The sequence below is a fragment of the Trematomus bernacchii genome, unplaced genomic scaffold, assembly GCF_902827165.1.
Source record: "Trematomus bernacchii unplaced genomic scaffold, fTreBer1.1, whole genome shotgun sequence".
In the NCBI taxonomy this organism is placed as follows: domain Eukaryota; kingdom Metazoa; phylum Chordata; class Actinopteri; order Perciformes; family Nototheniidae; genus Trematomus; species Trematomus bernacchii.
In genome coordinates, this window is record NW_022988176.1 from 806,731 (window position 1) to 821,747 (window position 15,017).

The 15,017-nt window shown below is 39.4% G+C and overlaps 1 protein-coding gene across 2 annotated transcripts; it reads right to left on the bottom strand.

The window, feature by feature from the left end:
- Positions 1–677: 677 nt before the first annotated feature.
- On the bottom strand, positions 678–15,012 carry ddhd2 (DDHD domain containing 2). Of its 2 annotated transcripts, XM_034122407.1 has the most exons (19): positions 14,905–15,012; positions 13,727–13,910; positions 11,804–11,981; positions 10,552–10,748; positions 10,030–10,119; positions 9,831–9,951; positions 9,315–9,404; positions 9,083–9,224; positions 8,281–8,489; positions 8,126–8,187; positions 7,889–8,008; positions 7,705–7,800; positions 7,063–7,239; positions 6,326–6,481; positions 5,821–5,923; positions 5,568–5,729; positions 5,276–5,380; positions 3,537–3,705; positions 678–3,451 (listed from the first exon to the last, which is right to left on the bottom strand). In XM_034122407.1, exons 2-19 carry the CDS (start codon positions 13,838–13,840, stop codon positions 3,370–3,372), a joined length of 2,373 nt encoding a protein of 790 aa, XP_033978298.1. In that variant the 5' UTR covers positions 13,841–13,910; positions 14,905–15,012; the 3' UTR covers positions 678–3,369. The 2 variants fall into 2 exon arrangements, with proteins under 2 accessions (XP_033978298.1, XP_033978299.1); XM_034122408.1 differs by lacking the exon at positions 5,276–5,380.
- Between the last annotated feature and the right edge of the window lie 5 nt (positions 15,013–15,017).

Sequence of the window (15,017 nt, forward strand, 5' to 3'; positions counted from 1 at the left end):
CAAACAAGATCAGGTAAATTCACTTTTAGACACTTTTATCCAAAGTTAAAGTTAAGTTAAGTTAAAGCCTTTTATTGTCATTGTACACAGAGTATAACGAGATTCAGAGTGCAACTCTGTCCCGGTGTGCAAAGTGACTTACATACATTCAATACTGTGAGCAATCCCCAGAGGAGCTATTTGGGGTGAAGTGTCCAGCCCAGGGACACAACGACATGCTGCTGACTGCAGTGGGGATGGAACCAGTGCTCCACTGATCCAAAGATTAACGCACTATCCCACTGAGCCACAGACACCACTTTAGAGTCTTATATAACATTTAACCGTGAACAGAATAATTTCCAAATGTATTTACAAACAAGTTGAATTCACTTTTGAACACAACACTGGAAGCGTTTATTGTATGAAAATGTATTTTACATGCCAGTCACAATGATCAATAAATAAAGTTCTTAATGTGGAACCATCTCCCTGTTTGCTTATGACAGAATTTAGCTGTATTATATATGTGCATTAATCATTTCAAACTAGCTCAATATGTGGAAATGATGTAAGTGAGTTTGGGCATTCATTGATGTCCGGGGTAAATATGATACATATACTAAAAAAAGGCTGAATGTTTTTGTGTTTCCAATCCAATGAAAGCATGCTTGTATGAATTCTAAAGAACAACAAGAGACTTGTAAAGTTTTATTATGGCACACACAACATGTTATCATAGGGTGTGTATTTAGAAATGAGAACATTTGTTTTTTGGTTATTTAAACATTTAAGTATCAAGTGCAAAAACAGTACTCATGTCAAGGAAGAGGAGTTAGTAACTTTAAGTCCTGTTTTACTGAAACGGACATGACAGAGACACGGGTGATGTTCAATGATCATTCATATTCAGTGCAACTTATTGGAAGAAAATGAACAACCTTGTGAGGTTTCTTCATGTTTTGTGCGGAGCTCTAGTGCTTGGGCTGTGTTGCCCTGACAGTGCATATCGTATGGGTTGTTTTGTAAAGTTTAAACACTAAAACACCCTGTTTCTCAACGTTGCAGTCTGGACCCCATGTTGCTTGATGGTGCAGATTTGTGATAACACTGACACATTGATATTTGTTTGCATAAATTGATATGCATTGCAACATAATTTCTACATAATCAATGTAACATACTCTTTAAATCAAATTAAAAGTGACAACTCTCTTTATTGCTGGGTTTGTGAAAAGTATTTCTATTCCTTAGATTAAGGTCAGGATCAGAAACTGTTGAGAAACCCTTCTGTTACATTATGAAAAGTGCATGCAGTACAGAATATGACTTTACAATTCCTTCATACAAAGGAACAGTTGAAAGAAACATGTATCATTTGGCCCTTAGATAATACAAAAGTTAGAATTATTTATCTGAGATGCCACTTTGTATTGGAATTAACCATGTTTTGGGATAAAGAATACACTGTTATTGGGAGACACAGAAAGAAACATTTAGGGTTTAAAGTGGAAGAAGAGAAGGAATGAATGGCACAGACCTCAGAGAGATAGAGCTGGCCTTTCTGAACATACATACACACAAGCTTGTCCTTTTAATTCCCCTGCATCCCTTGATCATTTCTGACACAAATATTAATCAGGATCCCTTATTTTAGAATATAGATTGGTTTAAACTAAAAACAAACAAAAATAAACTGAAAAAATAAAATACACATTGCAAGTAAACATATTATTAGAAGACAAGTTGAAGTAGAATTGTGGACCACGTCTGTGAAATGAAAAATAAGTACCATCGACATTGTTGTAATATTGCACAAATTAATGTAGGCATAACATTGGGTTTAAATTGGGCCTTAATTTTGACAGAAAGGAAATATAGCTGCCAGTAGACACATTATCAATATTCATTTCCCTTCAAAACCTAAACAATTTTATTGTCATCAAAATAAAACCAGCAGACCTGCTTATTTATAAAGGTAAGGTCGAATGTTAGGCTAAAGGAGAGCTTCCTTGTTCAAGTTTAAACACTTAAAGTGGCAAATAGATAACTTTTCAACTCCCCCCTCATTGTTTAAAAGTTGAATTATTGTTTGTGCAGCTGTTCTGTGTTTTAAAGGTTGATTGCACTTATTCAATAAAGAGACAACTAGATTTTGATTCCCTTTATAGAGCCTACTAATAACAACAGTTATTCTGCCAACAACATACGATTGCTCACTCTCCTCTTGCACTTTGTGCAGGCGGCTCCTAAAACATGCAAATTATTCCACATGATTTGACCAATATGCAAATGAGTGTAGGATGTCATCTGGCAACTTTCAGTGACTTTTTAAAGTTACACTCCGAAAGAGTGGGCAATACTTCACAGGACGCACTGGATTTTGTTTTGAACGTCTTGCTGTAAATCAAGCCTTCATTTGCCCAGGAGATCTAATCAGTCAGTTTTGCATAGTTAAAACGAGGCTAATAGGAAACCAATGTAAATGCCGATAGTAAAACTATACATTCTACATGGTGCAATCAATATACATTTTATAATAATCAGTTAAAGCAAAAAAAGTGTCAATTGCCACTTAAATTATATTCATAGTTCTACATTCCTGACTTTTCAAGGAGGTACATAGGGCTGGGAAATAAATAAACATTTGAAATGTTGAAATGTTAAAATGTTGAAATCTATTTCATTTATACATAAACTGTATTCGGGTGATTTTTAAGGATCTTTTTTGTCGTCAAATACATTGATATTCTGTTTTTCCAACTGTGTGTATCTTCTGGTTATCATGATGATTATTTTACTTTTCAGCTGCAGCTGTACTCATGATATGTCAACAACTGTTGGAAAATAAAAGTGCAAAGGTATGTAAAAAAAAAAAATGACTTGGTGTAGACAGAAAAGTGCGATCAGGAGCAAGTGTAAATGAAATGCTCATTGAAACTATGGGTATTTGTAAATGTTGATAAGTATGTAAATGTAGCTTGTAAATATGTTGTATGATGTCCTCTATTGTTTCATGTTGTTTTATGTTTCATGGGGAACCTATTTGCTGCAGGTCTCCCTTGAAAAAGAGATCTATGATCTCAAGGGACCAATCTAGTTAAATAAAGGTTTGAAATGAAATGAAAATGACAGAGATGTTCAGGTGGATTTAAAACAACTATCAGACATTAGTCCTGCAGCACCAAGAAGCACCGGCTACCTCAAATGAAGGTTGACTGACACCCTGCCTGACTGCAGTTAAACAGTCTCTATTGTCAGGGAGGGCGGGGCAGTCTGGTGACACCCGGACAATAAGGCATTCTGGGAGAGGATTGTGCAGCACATCTTCACTTTCTCCCTTTCAGGTAGCTGTCATGTTAAAATCAAGTCTACATTCATAACACTTTATTACTGTTGTGGCTGTTCAAAGGCCACACCTAGCTTGTCGTAGATCTCCTTTAGCAGCAGGAGAGCAGTGTCCTCCGATTCCCTGACAGACAGAGAGGGGAAATGTCATTTATTTGAGACATTTTCGAAAAACAAAAGAACACCCTCCACAGGTATGCAGGACTCACCAGTAACACAGATGAGACTGGATAGCAAACAGGTACTCGTTGAAGCTCTCAATGGGTTTTTCTTGAAGTACGTAGTCGATCCTTCTTCCTTCGTTCAACATCCCCACTTTAATCTCAGGCTGCTCCCTCTGCTCTGCTGATTCTGAGGACTCTGCCTCCTCACACGTTCCTGCAGAGACATAATGTGGCTGTAAAGGCAGGAAACAGACAACAAAAAACAAAGACAAAAGCCAGCAGCAGCTTCTTGGTCAAACTACACCGCATCAGGAAATTGACAGCTTGTTTGCAGGTGAATCAAACTCACAGTAATCTACAAGAGAAAGGTTTTTACAGCTTATTAAATGCGTAATTCGAGCACTTTAAAGCTACCTAAGCCAAAAATGGGAGACTCTCAAAGCCCTGCAAAACTTCACAGACCTCCTGTTAGAAAGCAATTACAATTTGGGCAAGAAACCAGAATATATGACATCTACTTCGCTGCGAGTACTCACACGTTTTTTAGCAGTTGAACGTTTTGGTATAATGATGCTTAGATTAGTACTGAATGGATGTCTAGAATGAATCATAGAGGTTTCAAAATGTTGCCCTTTACATGGCTGAGTGTTCACTCAGCCATAGGGGCAGGTATGGTGCCAAGTCAATTTCAGTTGGGTGGGTGAGTTTTGCGATGAGTGAATGGTGTATTTGTTGCAATGTTAAGAATGCATTGTTGTATTAAGATGTATCTCCACAAACACCCAATGCACTGAAAATGACTTCTTGACTACTGGATGTTTACAGCATTTACTAGCTTGTTATTCAGACATTAAAAGAATGAAAATCTTACCCTCAAATGACCTTTTAGTACTAATTATTTCAGATCTTGCAAACCTACACAACAGATAGAACAGGTGAAGGTTGTAGGGGTTGTCAGAAAGTGCTTAATCCTCTTAAATATAAGAGAGTTCCACGTTTTTTAAAAAAGGGATTGTGTTTAATTCTCTGTTTTTCTAGTGGCAGCTGTTTCCCCCGTGACCTATTTAATTGACAGGCTGAGTAATTACAAAAAAGGGCAGGACGTGTATTTGCATGTAGCGAATGTAGGTGACTCAATATTGACTTTACTTACTGTATGAAATACTTTTGCTGAAAACATAACTGTAATCACTACAATATAACTCGTCCTGATTGTTCAGCACTTTCAAGATTACGCCATGGGAAGATTACTCAAGTAGCATCTGATGCTGGCAATGACGTTGATAAATGTATCAGTCATTAATCAACTGAACAGAAATGACAGCAGGAGAGGTTGGGGGGGAAAGGCCTCAGGGGGATCTCAGACTATCGAATTTTTAGTTGAAGACAATATTAGTATCAGCAGTAGTGCAGTCAGAAACGGAGGTTAGTGAGAGCCTGTGGGGAAAAATGCAACACAGTACATTATATAACATTTGCTCTTTGTGAGAGAGCTGAGGTGCCAAAGTAAAATGCAGTTATGGAGTCCTTCCAAGTTTATGACATTCTGCAGGTACTACAGCATGCAAACAGGTCGTAGAAGTATACAGTTTTGCCTCTTTTGTGCATGTTATTTTTTCCAGATTGAAGCCAGGGAAGTTAAACGGAAAATATAGAATGAATGACAAGTTTATATAGGCTTGCAGGTTGACCGTTTGCAGAGAGAACAAGATTGCAAAACTAGAAGAAGTAAACTGGCTTTACTGGTTTTCTCTTACTGTAGCCAAGTGACTAACCTGGCTTACCTTGTAAGTTATGCTTATGAAGGGCCCTGGGCCATTCCAGTACTTTAGTCCAAAAATCAGCCCTTTGCTCTTCCCTCTTAGCAGAAGCAGAGACTGCCGCTGAGGCTGAGGTTCACGGTAAAGTGGTAAAGGATGATGGATCCAGACCAACCACCAGATAGAGCAATAAAAGGTAGGGTGGAAAAGGGTGGCAACATGCAGAGAGGGGTGAGAGAGTATAAGGAGACTGGGTCAGAGAAACTCTTGTGCACACACAGAAATCACACAGTCAAATCAAAAGTAATGTTTCTACCCTGTGACTCTTGGAGGTCGTTCTCTATTGTAGTGTTTGCTTCGTCCACCGGGGGAAGTGCAGCCACGGGGATCCTGGCGAAGGACTGCCACGCCGTCCGTAATGATCCAAAAACATTGTTCTTCAAATCCATGCTCATACGGGTCAAGCTGTCCTTCAGTTCTATGAGACAAACAGAAACAGAGTTCATCATTAAACAAAAGACCACACCCCAATATTGCTCCACAAAGACAAGAGGAACAGACAGCCTCACCCAGGTGCATTCTCTTGCGGCCTTTATGGTGAGGGATCAGCATGGGCTCCAGATCCACCTCTGTCACAATCATGGGCTCTATCCGATAGGCTACAGGGTCAAACTACACAGCCATGAAGGGGAACAGATTCATGTCACTTTTAATAGTTGACCCACTATGAGATCATTTCAATATTGGTTGTTTTTTACTTTTTAATGCAAGTTTTGTGCATGTTTACAATGCAAAAAGTCTGTTTTTCTTAATTGTCTAATTATTAAATAATGGGGAAACTAAGTAGTATTCTCCTAATTATGTTGATCTTAATATTTTAGTTAAATATGTTATCATCGCTCCACAATGCAAAACATGTTTTAAACCTTAAGAGATGCTTCCTTAATGCCTTTTAGATTGAAGCGTGCATGAAAAATGTCAATCAAAGGTTGTGGCATTTCAAACCAGGTGTTTTCCCTTTGTGGGAGTGAGTGTGCCTGAAAGGGCAGATGCAGTTACTATGTGATTACTCACCGGGTGGTAGATGTTGTAAAAGCTCTTGCAGGTTGGGAAGCTGTAGTTGGGATCAATGTGTTTCAGCCCACGCACAGTCAGGAACATCCCAATCGGAGAGCCAAAAGCAAAAAATGTTTGCGGATGGAAAGCCAGCTGTGGGTAGTTGATGGATACCTGTGATGAAGAGATGATTGGGTTGGAAAAATATGTTATTAAATGTTTTTTTTGTTTTACAACACAGCCATTCAGACAGATGAAACACTCACTTGGGTGCAGTATGGTGCTTACATTCAACATTCAAACTACCATTCATGACTTGAAGACAACAACCGGGCAGTATGATAGTAGGAAAGTGGAGACCACGGAGCTGAGCATTCATGCAGGACTGGATGAGCACAGACACAGAGTGTGGTGTTGAACGACTGGGACGAAATGGTAGCTTCAGTCAGGAAACAATGTGACTTAGCCATGGAAACCCTATTGCTCATAGAAAATCCACTATAATTCAAGTTCCTTTAATTTTTCCCTGACCAGATGTAGGTGAAAAGAACCCCCAGGCACAGTGAGATCATAACAGGACAAAGCCTGAGAGCATGGGAACGCCCTGTGAGACACACCTGTCCCTTGGCTATGCCTCCATTGGTCTGTCCAGGCAAGCAGGTAGAGGAGAGAAGCAAGAAGGTGATGCATCAAAGCTTTTATCTAGCGGTACTCCTAATAACATGTTTATTTATGTCTGTGTCCATGTGTGGTACCTGTCCAATGCCGACGTCGAAGTATTCGTACTCTACAGCACTGGTGACGGACTGCGCCCTGTGGAAGTGAGCCCTCCTCTTAGACGCTGCTGAAGATTGGTTACCATCTTGATCGCTGCTAGCTTCAGCCTGAACTTGTATTCCTGGGGGCAGACGTCCAGCACGGTTCTTACTATCCTATTGAAATAATACATCAAAAGTTAATACTTTTTTGCACAGGGTGTTTTAATCATATTAAATGCAATAAATCACAGATGCACTATACCCCGCCCCATGTTTCTGCTCCTACAGAGCCCTATTATAGTTTACTGTACAGTTTAAAGATCAAACCTAATTGATTTCATAAACATTACGATGTACATAAAGAACAATTATAATATTAGATGAAGCAGAAATCGAGTGAAGTGAGGAAAAAAGTGTTAATAAAGACAGACATAAAAAGTAATTTTAAAGAAATCTGAACTGGAGAAACTTGATATAGTTGCCAATAATTAGAAAGAGAGCCCTCAAGCAAAGGGGGAACTGGCCATAAATGAAATTAGCCCAATAAAACAATGTTGTTTTCACAGTTTCCCCAACATAACAAGGTCGTAATGGTCATATTTTCCAAAACAAGAAAACCCTGTATACGTTCAAGCTGACCTCTGAAAGCCATTTCTTTCTGACGTAGTTCAGGAGCTTCTTCCGAGGTCCAAGAGGAATTCCTAAATCTTTGAGATCACAGTCTTGGCAAAGAGCCTAAAAGAGAAGATCCATACATTTCTAACTTTGGATTACACTTACATGTGTACACCAATGTCCATTGTGTTTGTGTGTTGTGCATTACCAATGATTCCAGGTCTAGGTTCTCTGCCTGCAGTGTGTCCAGGTACTGCTGCAGGCCCAGTCTGGTCAGAGTGTCCTGCAGCGTGTCGTGGTGCATATGAAAGGATTCACCAGAGACAACCTGAAGCAAAGGAAGGGAGAGAAAGTGGAGAGGATTTTATTATTCACATGCAGGGAAACTAGCAATCCTTTTTATCTGTTTACTGATGGTATATCTTAGCCATGAATGTTATCGTACCCCCTGTCTGGCATTTGATCCATTCCTTTGATTGGTTAGCAGGTCAAACAGGATTAGAGAACCTGAGGAGATAAAAGGAAAGAGTGGAACTTCAGCATTTTAATGACTTGTTGTGACTGTGTGTGTGTTTGTGTTTGACTTTGTACATGTCCTACCCAGGCTATGGCCCACCACTGAAATGGCCCCTTTGAAGCCTGAGTGTCTCTGTTTAAAGAGGGTGTGGAGCTTGTTGATCTCTGAGGCCACTGTGTCCACGATGGTCTGGCAGTAGGTGGGGCTGTTATAGAAAAACAGGTCCAGCAGAGTGTCGTTGGTGAAATGTCTTAGCCTGCTGATGCTCGGCAGCGTGATTCTCTGGATGTCCCTGGAAAGTGGGGGAAGGGAGGGAACACAGAGTTCGAACATTTTCTGCAAGTATTCTTCAGAAGGAAAAATGTGGCTCTATTTATAGCCTCAGAGACTGGTGCCAATTGGTAGAGAGTGCACTGAAGCCAGACTACTTTCAGAGTAAAATGTAAATCTACCCCACCGATGCAGAAAATGCGTTGCTTCATTTTTTTAATGTGTAAACTGCAAATATGGCTACAAATTGGATCATTTTTAAATGTATTTATTATTCAGCGAGTTTTATTTTGTATCTTATTTTATGCATTATATGTATTCTATGTTATCTCATCTATTATCTCTATCTTATCATTCGGCATTTTATCCCTGTTTTTATGTTAATTCCTGCAAAATATAGTTATTTTAAATACTATTATTATTATTTTTAATGCATCAGAGTGATCTTGTTTTGTCAATCTCAGAATCAGAATTTGGTTTATTGCCGAGCAGGTTTGGACATGCTAAGGAATTAGCTTTGGTGTATAATAATGCATTAATAAAATCAGTAAACAACATTGTAAAAACGATTTGAATACAAACTAAATGTAGATGTGTATTTGTCTGTATACTTACTCGTCCACACCAGTGGCATCTCCGTGTAAAGCGCTGTGCCAGTTCACTGGGAGGAACTCCACCCTCCCTACCTGTCCGTCCTGCTGGGCGCGCTTATAGTGAGAGCCCAGGAGGGACAGGGAAGCACTCCTGAAGTCATTTACTGGAGAGACATTAAACAAAATAAAGTCCTACATACACATCAATATATGCATATAAACAACAATACACACACAGACCAGCTCACACTTACCGCACTGTATGATGGATCTGAAGCGCAGGTCACATGCCGGGCCGATGCCATGGACCATAAAGACCAGATGGTCAACCTTTTCTGGTTCACCTGGGAACACACGCATAAATAAGTGTAAACTGTAGGTATACCTTATGTAATGAGCCCCTGGTAGACCCCCCACACAATACAGACTGATGCACTCTTGCAAACCTGCAATGTGCAATATAGACACTTTTATTTGCTATTGTATTGTGCAATAATCACTTTTATGTGAAGAACATACATTATTTATAAATGTCTGAACACCATAGTATGTTACTTATGTCACTTTGGTTTTTTTGTATTGCTGCTACTCATTTTTTAAGCCATGGTTGTGCAGTTAACTGCCTTTATTTTTTATTGTATTACACATTTTCTACCTGCTATGCCACTTTTGCTGTAACACTGTACATTTCCAGGCAGCGGGACTAATAAAGGAATTCTGAATATGATTATTTTGTAGTTAATTTTTTACTGATACACACACACATATACCTTCAGGTATTTCTACAGTGATGTTGCCCACTCCCCTTTTGACTGTGCGAGGCCGGGTCTGCTCCGAGGGGGACGACTGCCACTCATCCTGCAATCCTACTGGCTGATACTGCATTATCAGCTGGAGCAGGGAAATGAAGGAGAAGAGGCTTACAAGGAGAAAACAATACATTACATAAAAGCCCTGGTGTGACCTTACTTTGGGATTGTGTAAGATGACAGTTTCTCCAGAGGGAAACTCGAGCTTCGTCTTCCATTCATTCAAGGTGACTGCAACCATATAGGCCTCCTGAAAGATTGGAGGAAGGGAGAGGAAGGAATCAAAGACAAACAGAAATTAAAAAAGTAAATAGGAACAGGCAAAGTAGGAAGAGAATAAAATCAGAAGATCTAGGAGTGAGCAGTGTTAGAGCAAGTCTTCTGTTTTGTAACAAGTGCCAAATATTGTCACCTAATCGTGACCTCTGTAGTCAAGGAAGTATAAAAGACTACATTTTCCGCAGTGCCAGACTCTTAAAAGACACAGAGATGGGCAACCTTTGCAAGACATAGTTTTAACCATTAAGTTATATTAGCCAACACAAAGTAAAAGAAAGAAATACGATATACGTTTTGTCTCTTTTGTTTTGATTTGTTTGACTATTGTAAAGCCCGATGTTCTTTGTTGGATGTGTGTGAAAGAGTTTTATTTCAGTGTGATGGTGAGGGTTTGGCAGAGTACCTCCAGGCGCTTGCAGAAGTCCTCGGGGTAAGGCATGAACTTGGTGTCTTTGTCTCCTTTGTAGAACCAGGAGCAGCGGCGTACTTCAGTGGGACCCTGCTCCCAGTACACAGCGTAGCGCTTCCTCTCCCTGACATGTACGTCATACCGCTCTCCCTCCACAGCTATCACCACCTCATCCCCCTCCTTTTCTCCAACTGCACACACACATACACAAGCCAAAACAAGGGGTTTATAAGACACTCTCCAAATACTGTGTCTTAATCACGTTTTTTAAATGTCTTCTGCAGCAGCATCACCAGGATAATACAGTGAGTGAACTCTCCTGGAATAATATGGACATATCATCTTTAGGATTGTGAGCAAAGGAACACTTATATTGTCAAAGGCAATAACTTAGTATGTTAAAGGTGGGGTAGGTAAGTTTGAGAAACCGGCTCGAGATCGCTAGAATTTGAAAATACACAACCGGAGAAAATCTGCCACTTCCTTACAGAGCCCCTCCTCCAACACACACGAACGCGCACATGACCAATGAGGGCACGAGATAAGTTTGTGCACAGATGGAAGGCTGACAGGCAGGTAGGCCATCCAATCATTTTAGCCGGGCCGGCTAAAATGATTGGTCGTGCTTTTTACAGTACTACGGCTTCCACAGATGACATTTTTTTATGGATTTTTTGTCAAAGCACTTAAGATATTCATTGCTATCGGGATGTTAAGAGCATTCCATGGAATATAACAAAAAGTGTATCTCGAGCCGGTTTCTCAAACTTACCTACCCTTTAAGTGAGTCCCTATAGAATATTTGGGAAATCATGTTTTCCAATTATTTGGAAATTAATCACTACTGTTTTTTGTTGTTGTATATTTTCCCTTTAGGTAATGGCTGTGTATGATTATCACTGGACAGTAGAAGCTCAATATATTGAAAGGAAGATCTCACACAAAGACAACAATGGTTATTGTCTGATTAATACCACAATGTGTTGTTTTTACAAAAAAGGATCTCTAAGACTTTTAATATGAATATCACAGACGTCAAATCTAAATATCAATCATAAAGAGGCTGACCTCGAAACTTCGTGAAACAGAAGCACCTTAAACTTCCTACTGGGTACCAGGCCGGTGTTAACAACAGTAATGTGTTGATATTTTATCTTTAAGCAGCAAACTCCCTATTTTCTTACTTTTCACATACCAAATTTACGATATATTTTGTACATGTAAATTATATACACAAGCTGCTCACCAGTGTTGAGGGCGTTCTCTAGTTTGTCGGAGTCGTCTCTGCTGAAAGGAAGCCATGTTGTGTTGTAGAAGAACCAGTGAGGCTGCACTTCTTGATAAGGAGCTGGGGCCGAATCCATGTCAAGCAGCTCAAATGAAGATGTGGAAGAAGGAGAGGCCTCATCCACCACAGGCGGCACCTGAGGACAAATGATGCTTAATCAATATTTCTTCTTCCTGTCAGCAATATTGCTCTGTTCCCAAGTAAAAAGCAAATGCCTGCTATATACACCTGTATCTACACCTGTCCACTGCTCAACTCTGCAGCTTCCAGGATAAGGAAATAAAGAAATCTAAGCTTATTCTGAGCCCTTCCATTAAGTTCCTACTGAGGAACCTGAGACCATGAGACAAAGCAAAGGAGAGTCGGACGGAAAAGGATCAGGCCTCCCCTCGGTCGGGTGCACAAAGCCCTGTTTTATTCTTTCTTCTTCTTCTTTCCACAACTGATACAGCTACAGCTTGTAAACAACCTTTTGCCACTGAATATCTAACAATCACAAACAATGCTGCAAGTAACCCATTTGGTCCTTCACTGCCGCTTCTGTTTCAGTGTGTTGAAAGAGAGCCTACCACTGCTTGACACAACAACATACACCCACATTCACACAATGCCAAATCAGCTGCCAAATCATCTGCCAAATCATCTGCCAAATCAATTATCCGATGTGCACACACAACAGGTGTACAGATTTTAAAAAAAGATTGAGAAGTATGACACCCTTCCTCAGAAATTAATCTGGTTTATCTCCATGCAAACATTACTTTCTGCATGCATGACATGCAACATTCAAAGTTCATTTGGTATTTAACTTTTAGGAAAATGATACAATGCTAATAATGTATTATTTACATATATATCCACATTATCGTGTTGACAGACAGACACAAGTTGACACCAGGCCTAGACACCATGCTGATTTTCTCGTCTGGACTAGGTTCTGTGTGCAAACATTTACAACGTGTGCATAACTACAGAGACATACTGTCCGTATGTGACTTGCATCTATAGCACCTTCATTTCTACTTTGCCCTACTATCGTTCAGTAGGTGCAAAGTGCAGCTGCTATTTTTGCCTGAGAGGACACAAGGACATGCTTTTTTTAGGACTCATTACAATATGTCATGTGATAACTGGATTTTGTTACTACTTGCGTTACTTAACAAATCTACACACTTTTTTAAAATAATATTTCTATCACTACTTTTGCGACAGAGAATTTTAATACTAGCATGACCTTGAAACTTTAGAGGGTTTCAAGGTCATTGTTGTTGTTTATTAAAAAGGTACACTGTTTCTTCTATACAAATTTCCACAGTAGCTTAAACCTCTAAAGGGTTTCCCTGATCACAGATCAGCCTAGTCCAGGGCTGAGATTTGGACCTTATTGGAGAGAACAGGGTGTTCTTTTATCCATACTGTAACTACAGCTGATCAATGAGGAATGATAGGACTAAAGAAAATCTTAGATAAACCATTTACATTGACTTGATAAATTCTGAGGCTCACAAAACTGAAAAGTTAGACTGGGTCTTCGTTCTCTCTAGCATTATGGATTTCAAAATTATTCTTGAGATAAAAGATGTCGATGACTAATTCTCAATTACCGCAATAGAGGCTTTTTTTTCAAAATAAAGTCAAATGTTTCTGTTTCAACTTGTATTTTTGTTATGAAATTGGTCATACCACTCTATGTAAAGTATGCACAAGGTCTGTATGCCTGTGTTAAAGTGTTTTACACATTAATGGGTTTCCCTTTACCTCAATTTAATCCAGCCAGTCATATCTGCAATGCCTAATTATAATTGAACCCTAACCCAATTATAAAGCCACAGGAAACAACTGTGTTACACCCATTGGCAAAAATCACACACGCTCCCTCACCTGATCCTCAGGTGCGTTCCCTGTTTTCTGAGCAGGATTATCTAGCAGGTCTTGGTTGTTGACTTCTGGGGCAGCCTCAGATAGCCCCCCCTCTTCACCGGGAACGTGCGACATTAGCCAAGGAGCTGACCCCAACCCTCAGCTCTGACCTGAGAGGGGAAGGGGGGCCGCAAAAGCACAGGACCTGCAATAACAGAAAGGAGCTGTTGTTACTATTACATAAAATATTATGTAGCCTGACAAGCTTTCAAGGGATTGACTAGTGATACCTGCAGCAAACGGAGCGGTTTAACCTTAACATGCATCTAATCTCAGCAGGTCTCAGAATAAACTGACAGCTCATTTGCTGAGAAACCTTTAAGTCAATGAAGAATATAAACAGGTTACAGTTATATGTATCGTTAAATCACACAAGGGATGTTTTATAAGTTAGGTTTATGTATGTACAGTTAGTCAGCACCAGAGGTGGAAGAAGCACTCAGATATTGTACTTAAGTAAAAGTAGAAGTACCAGAGTGTAGGAACACTGTGTTAAAAGTAAAGTCCTGCATTCAAAATGTTACTCAAGTAAAGGTACAACAGAAGTACCATCAAAATATACTTAAAGTAACAAAAGTAAAAAGTACTTATTATGCAGATTGGCCCATTTCAGAATAATATCATATGTTTCAAATTATAATTATTTATGCATTAGAGTGTGATAAAATCTGGTAAAGGTAGAGGTAACTTTATTACTGTATACTGCAGGGGAGCTTGTGAATTTACTCCACGTGTAACTAAAGTCTTATTTAAGTGCTGTTTATATTTCACATCATTAATCATGTGTGGAGTAAAAGTCGAAGTAACAACAAATGGAAATACTCAAGTGAAGTACAAGTCTCTCAGAATTGTACTTGAGTACAGTATTTGAATATTTCTACTTAGTTACTTTTAGCCTAAAAGTTAGCCTAACTTTCTAACATAATCTTAAACAGAACGACCTAATGTTTACATCTTACAGCGGTTTCTTTTGTATTTAAAGGGATGCAACAACACACCACCAAGGGATGTTGCTAGCTAATTAACGTTAGCTAAATGACGATGGCTAGAAGGGACTCTAGTTATGCTTTCCGTCTCAGGTTTTGGTGTTTTTTGGATCATATAGCAATAATCACAATCAGTCGTTAACATAAACTCACCGATAACTTCGCAGTTAATGCAGAGGGTGTGAAATGCTGGTTAGCTCGTCCATGCTAGCTCGGATAGTAAAGAACAGCCTCCTGTCAAACGATGCCGTGTTTCTGTGCGCTCG

Excerpts from the sequence above, each read along its gene's own strand:
- ddhd2 (XM_034122407.1), bottom strand. The coding sequence starts at position 13,840 with ATGTCGCACGTTCCCGGTGAAGAGGGGGGGCTATCTGAGGCTGCCCCA. Across the intron at positions 10,749-11,803 it reads AGAGAACGCCCTCAACACTG|TTGGAGAAAAGGAGGGGGAT; the intron begins GTGAGCAGCTTG and ends GTGTGTGTGCAG. Across the intron at positions 9,952-10,029 it reads TCATCTTACACAATCCCAAA|CTGATAATGCAGTATCAGCC; the intron begins GTAAGGTCACAC and ends TCCCTGCTCCAG.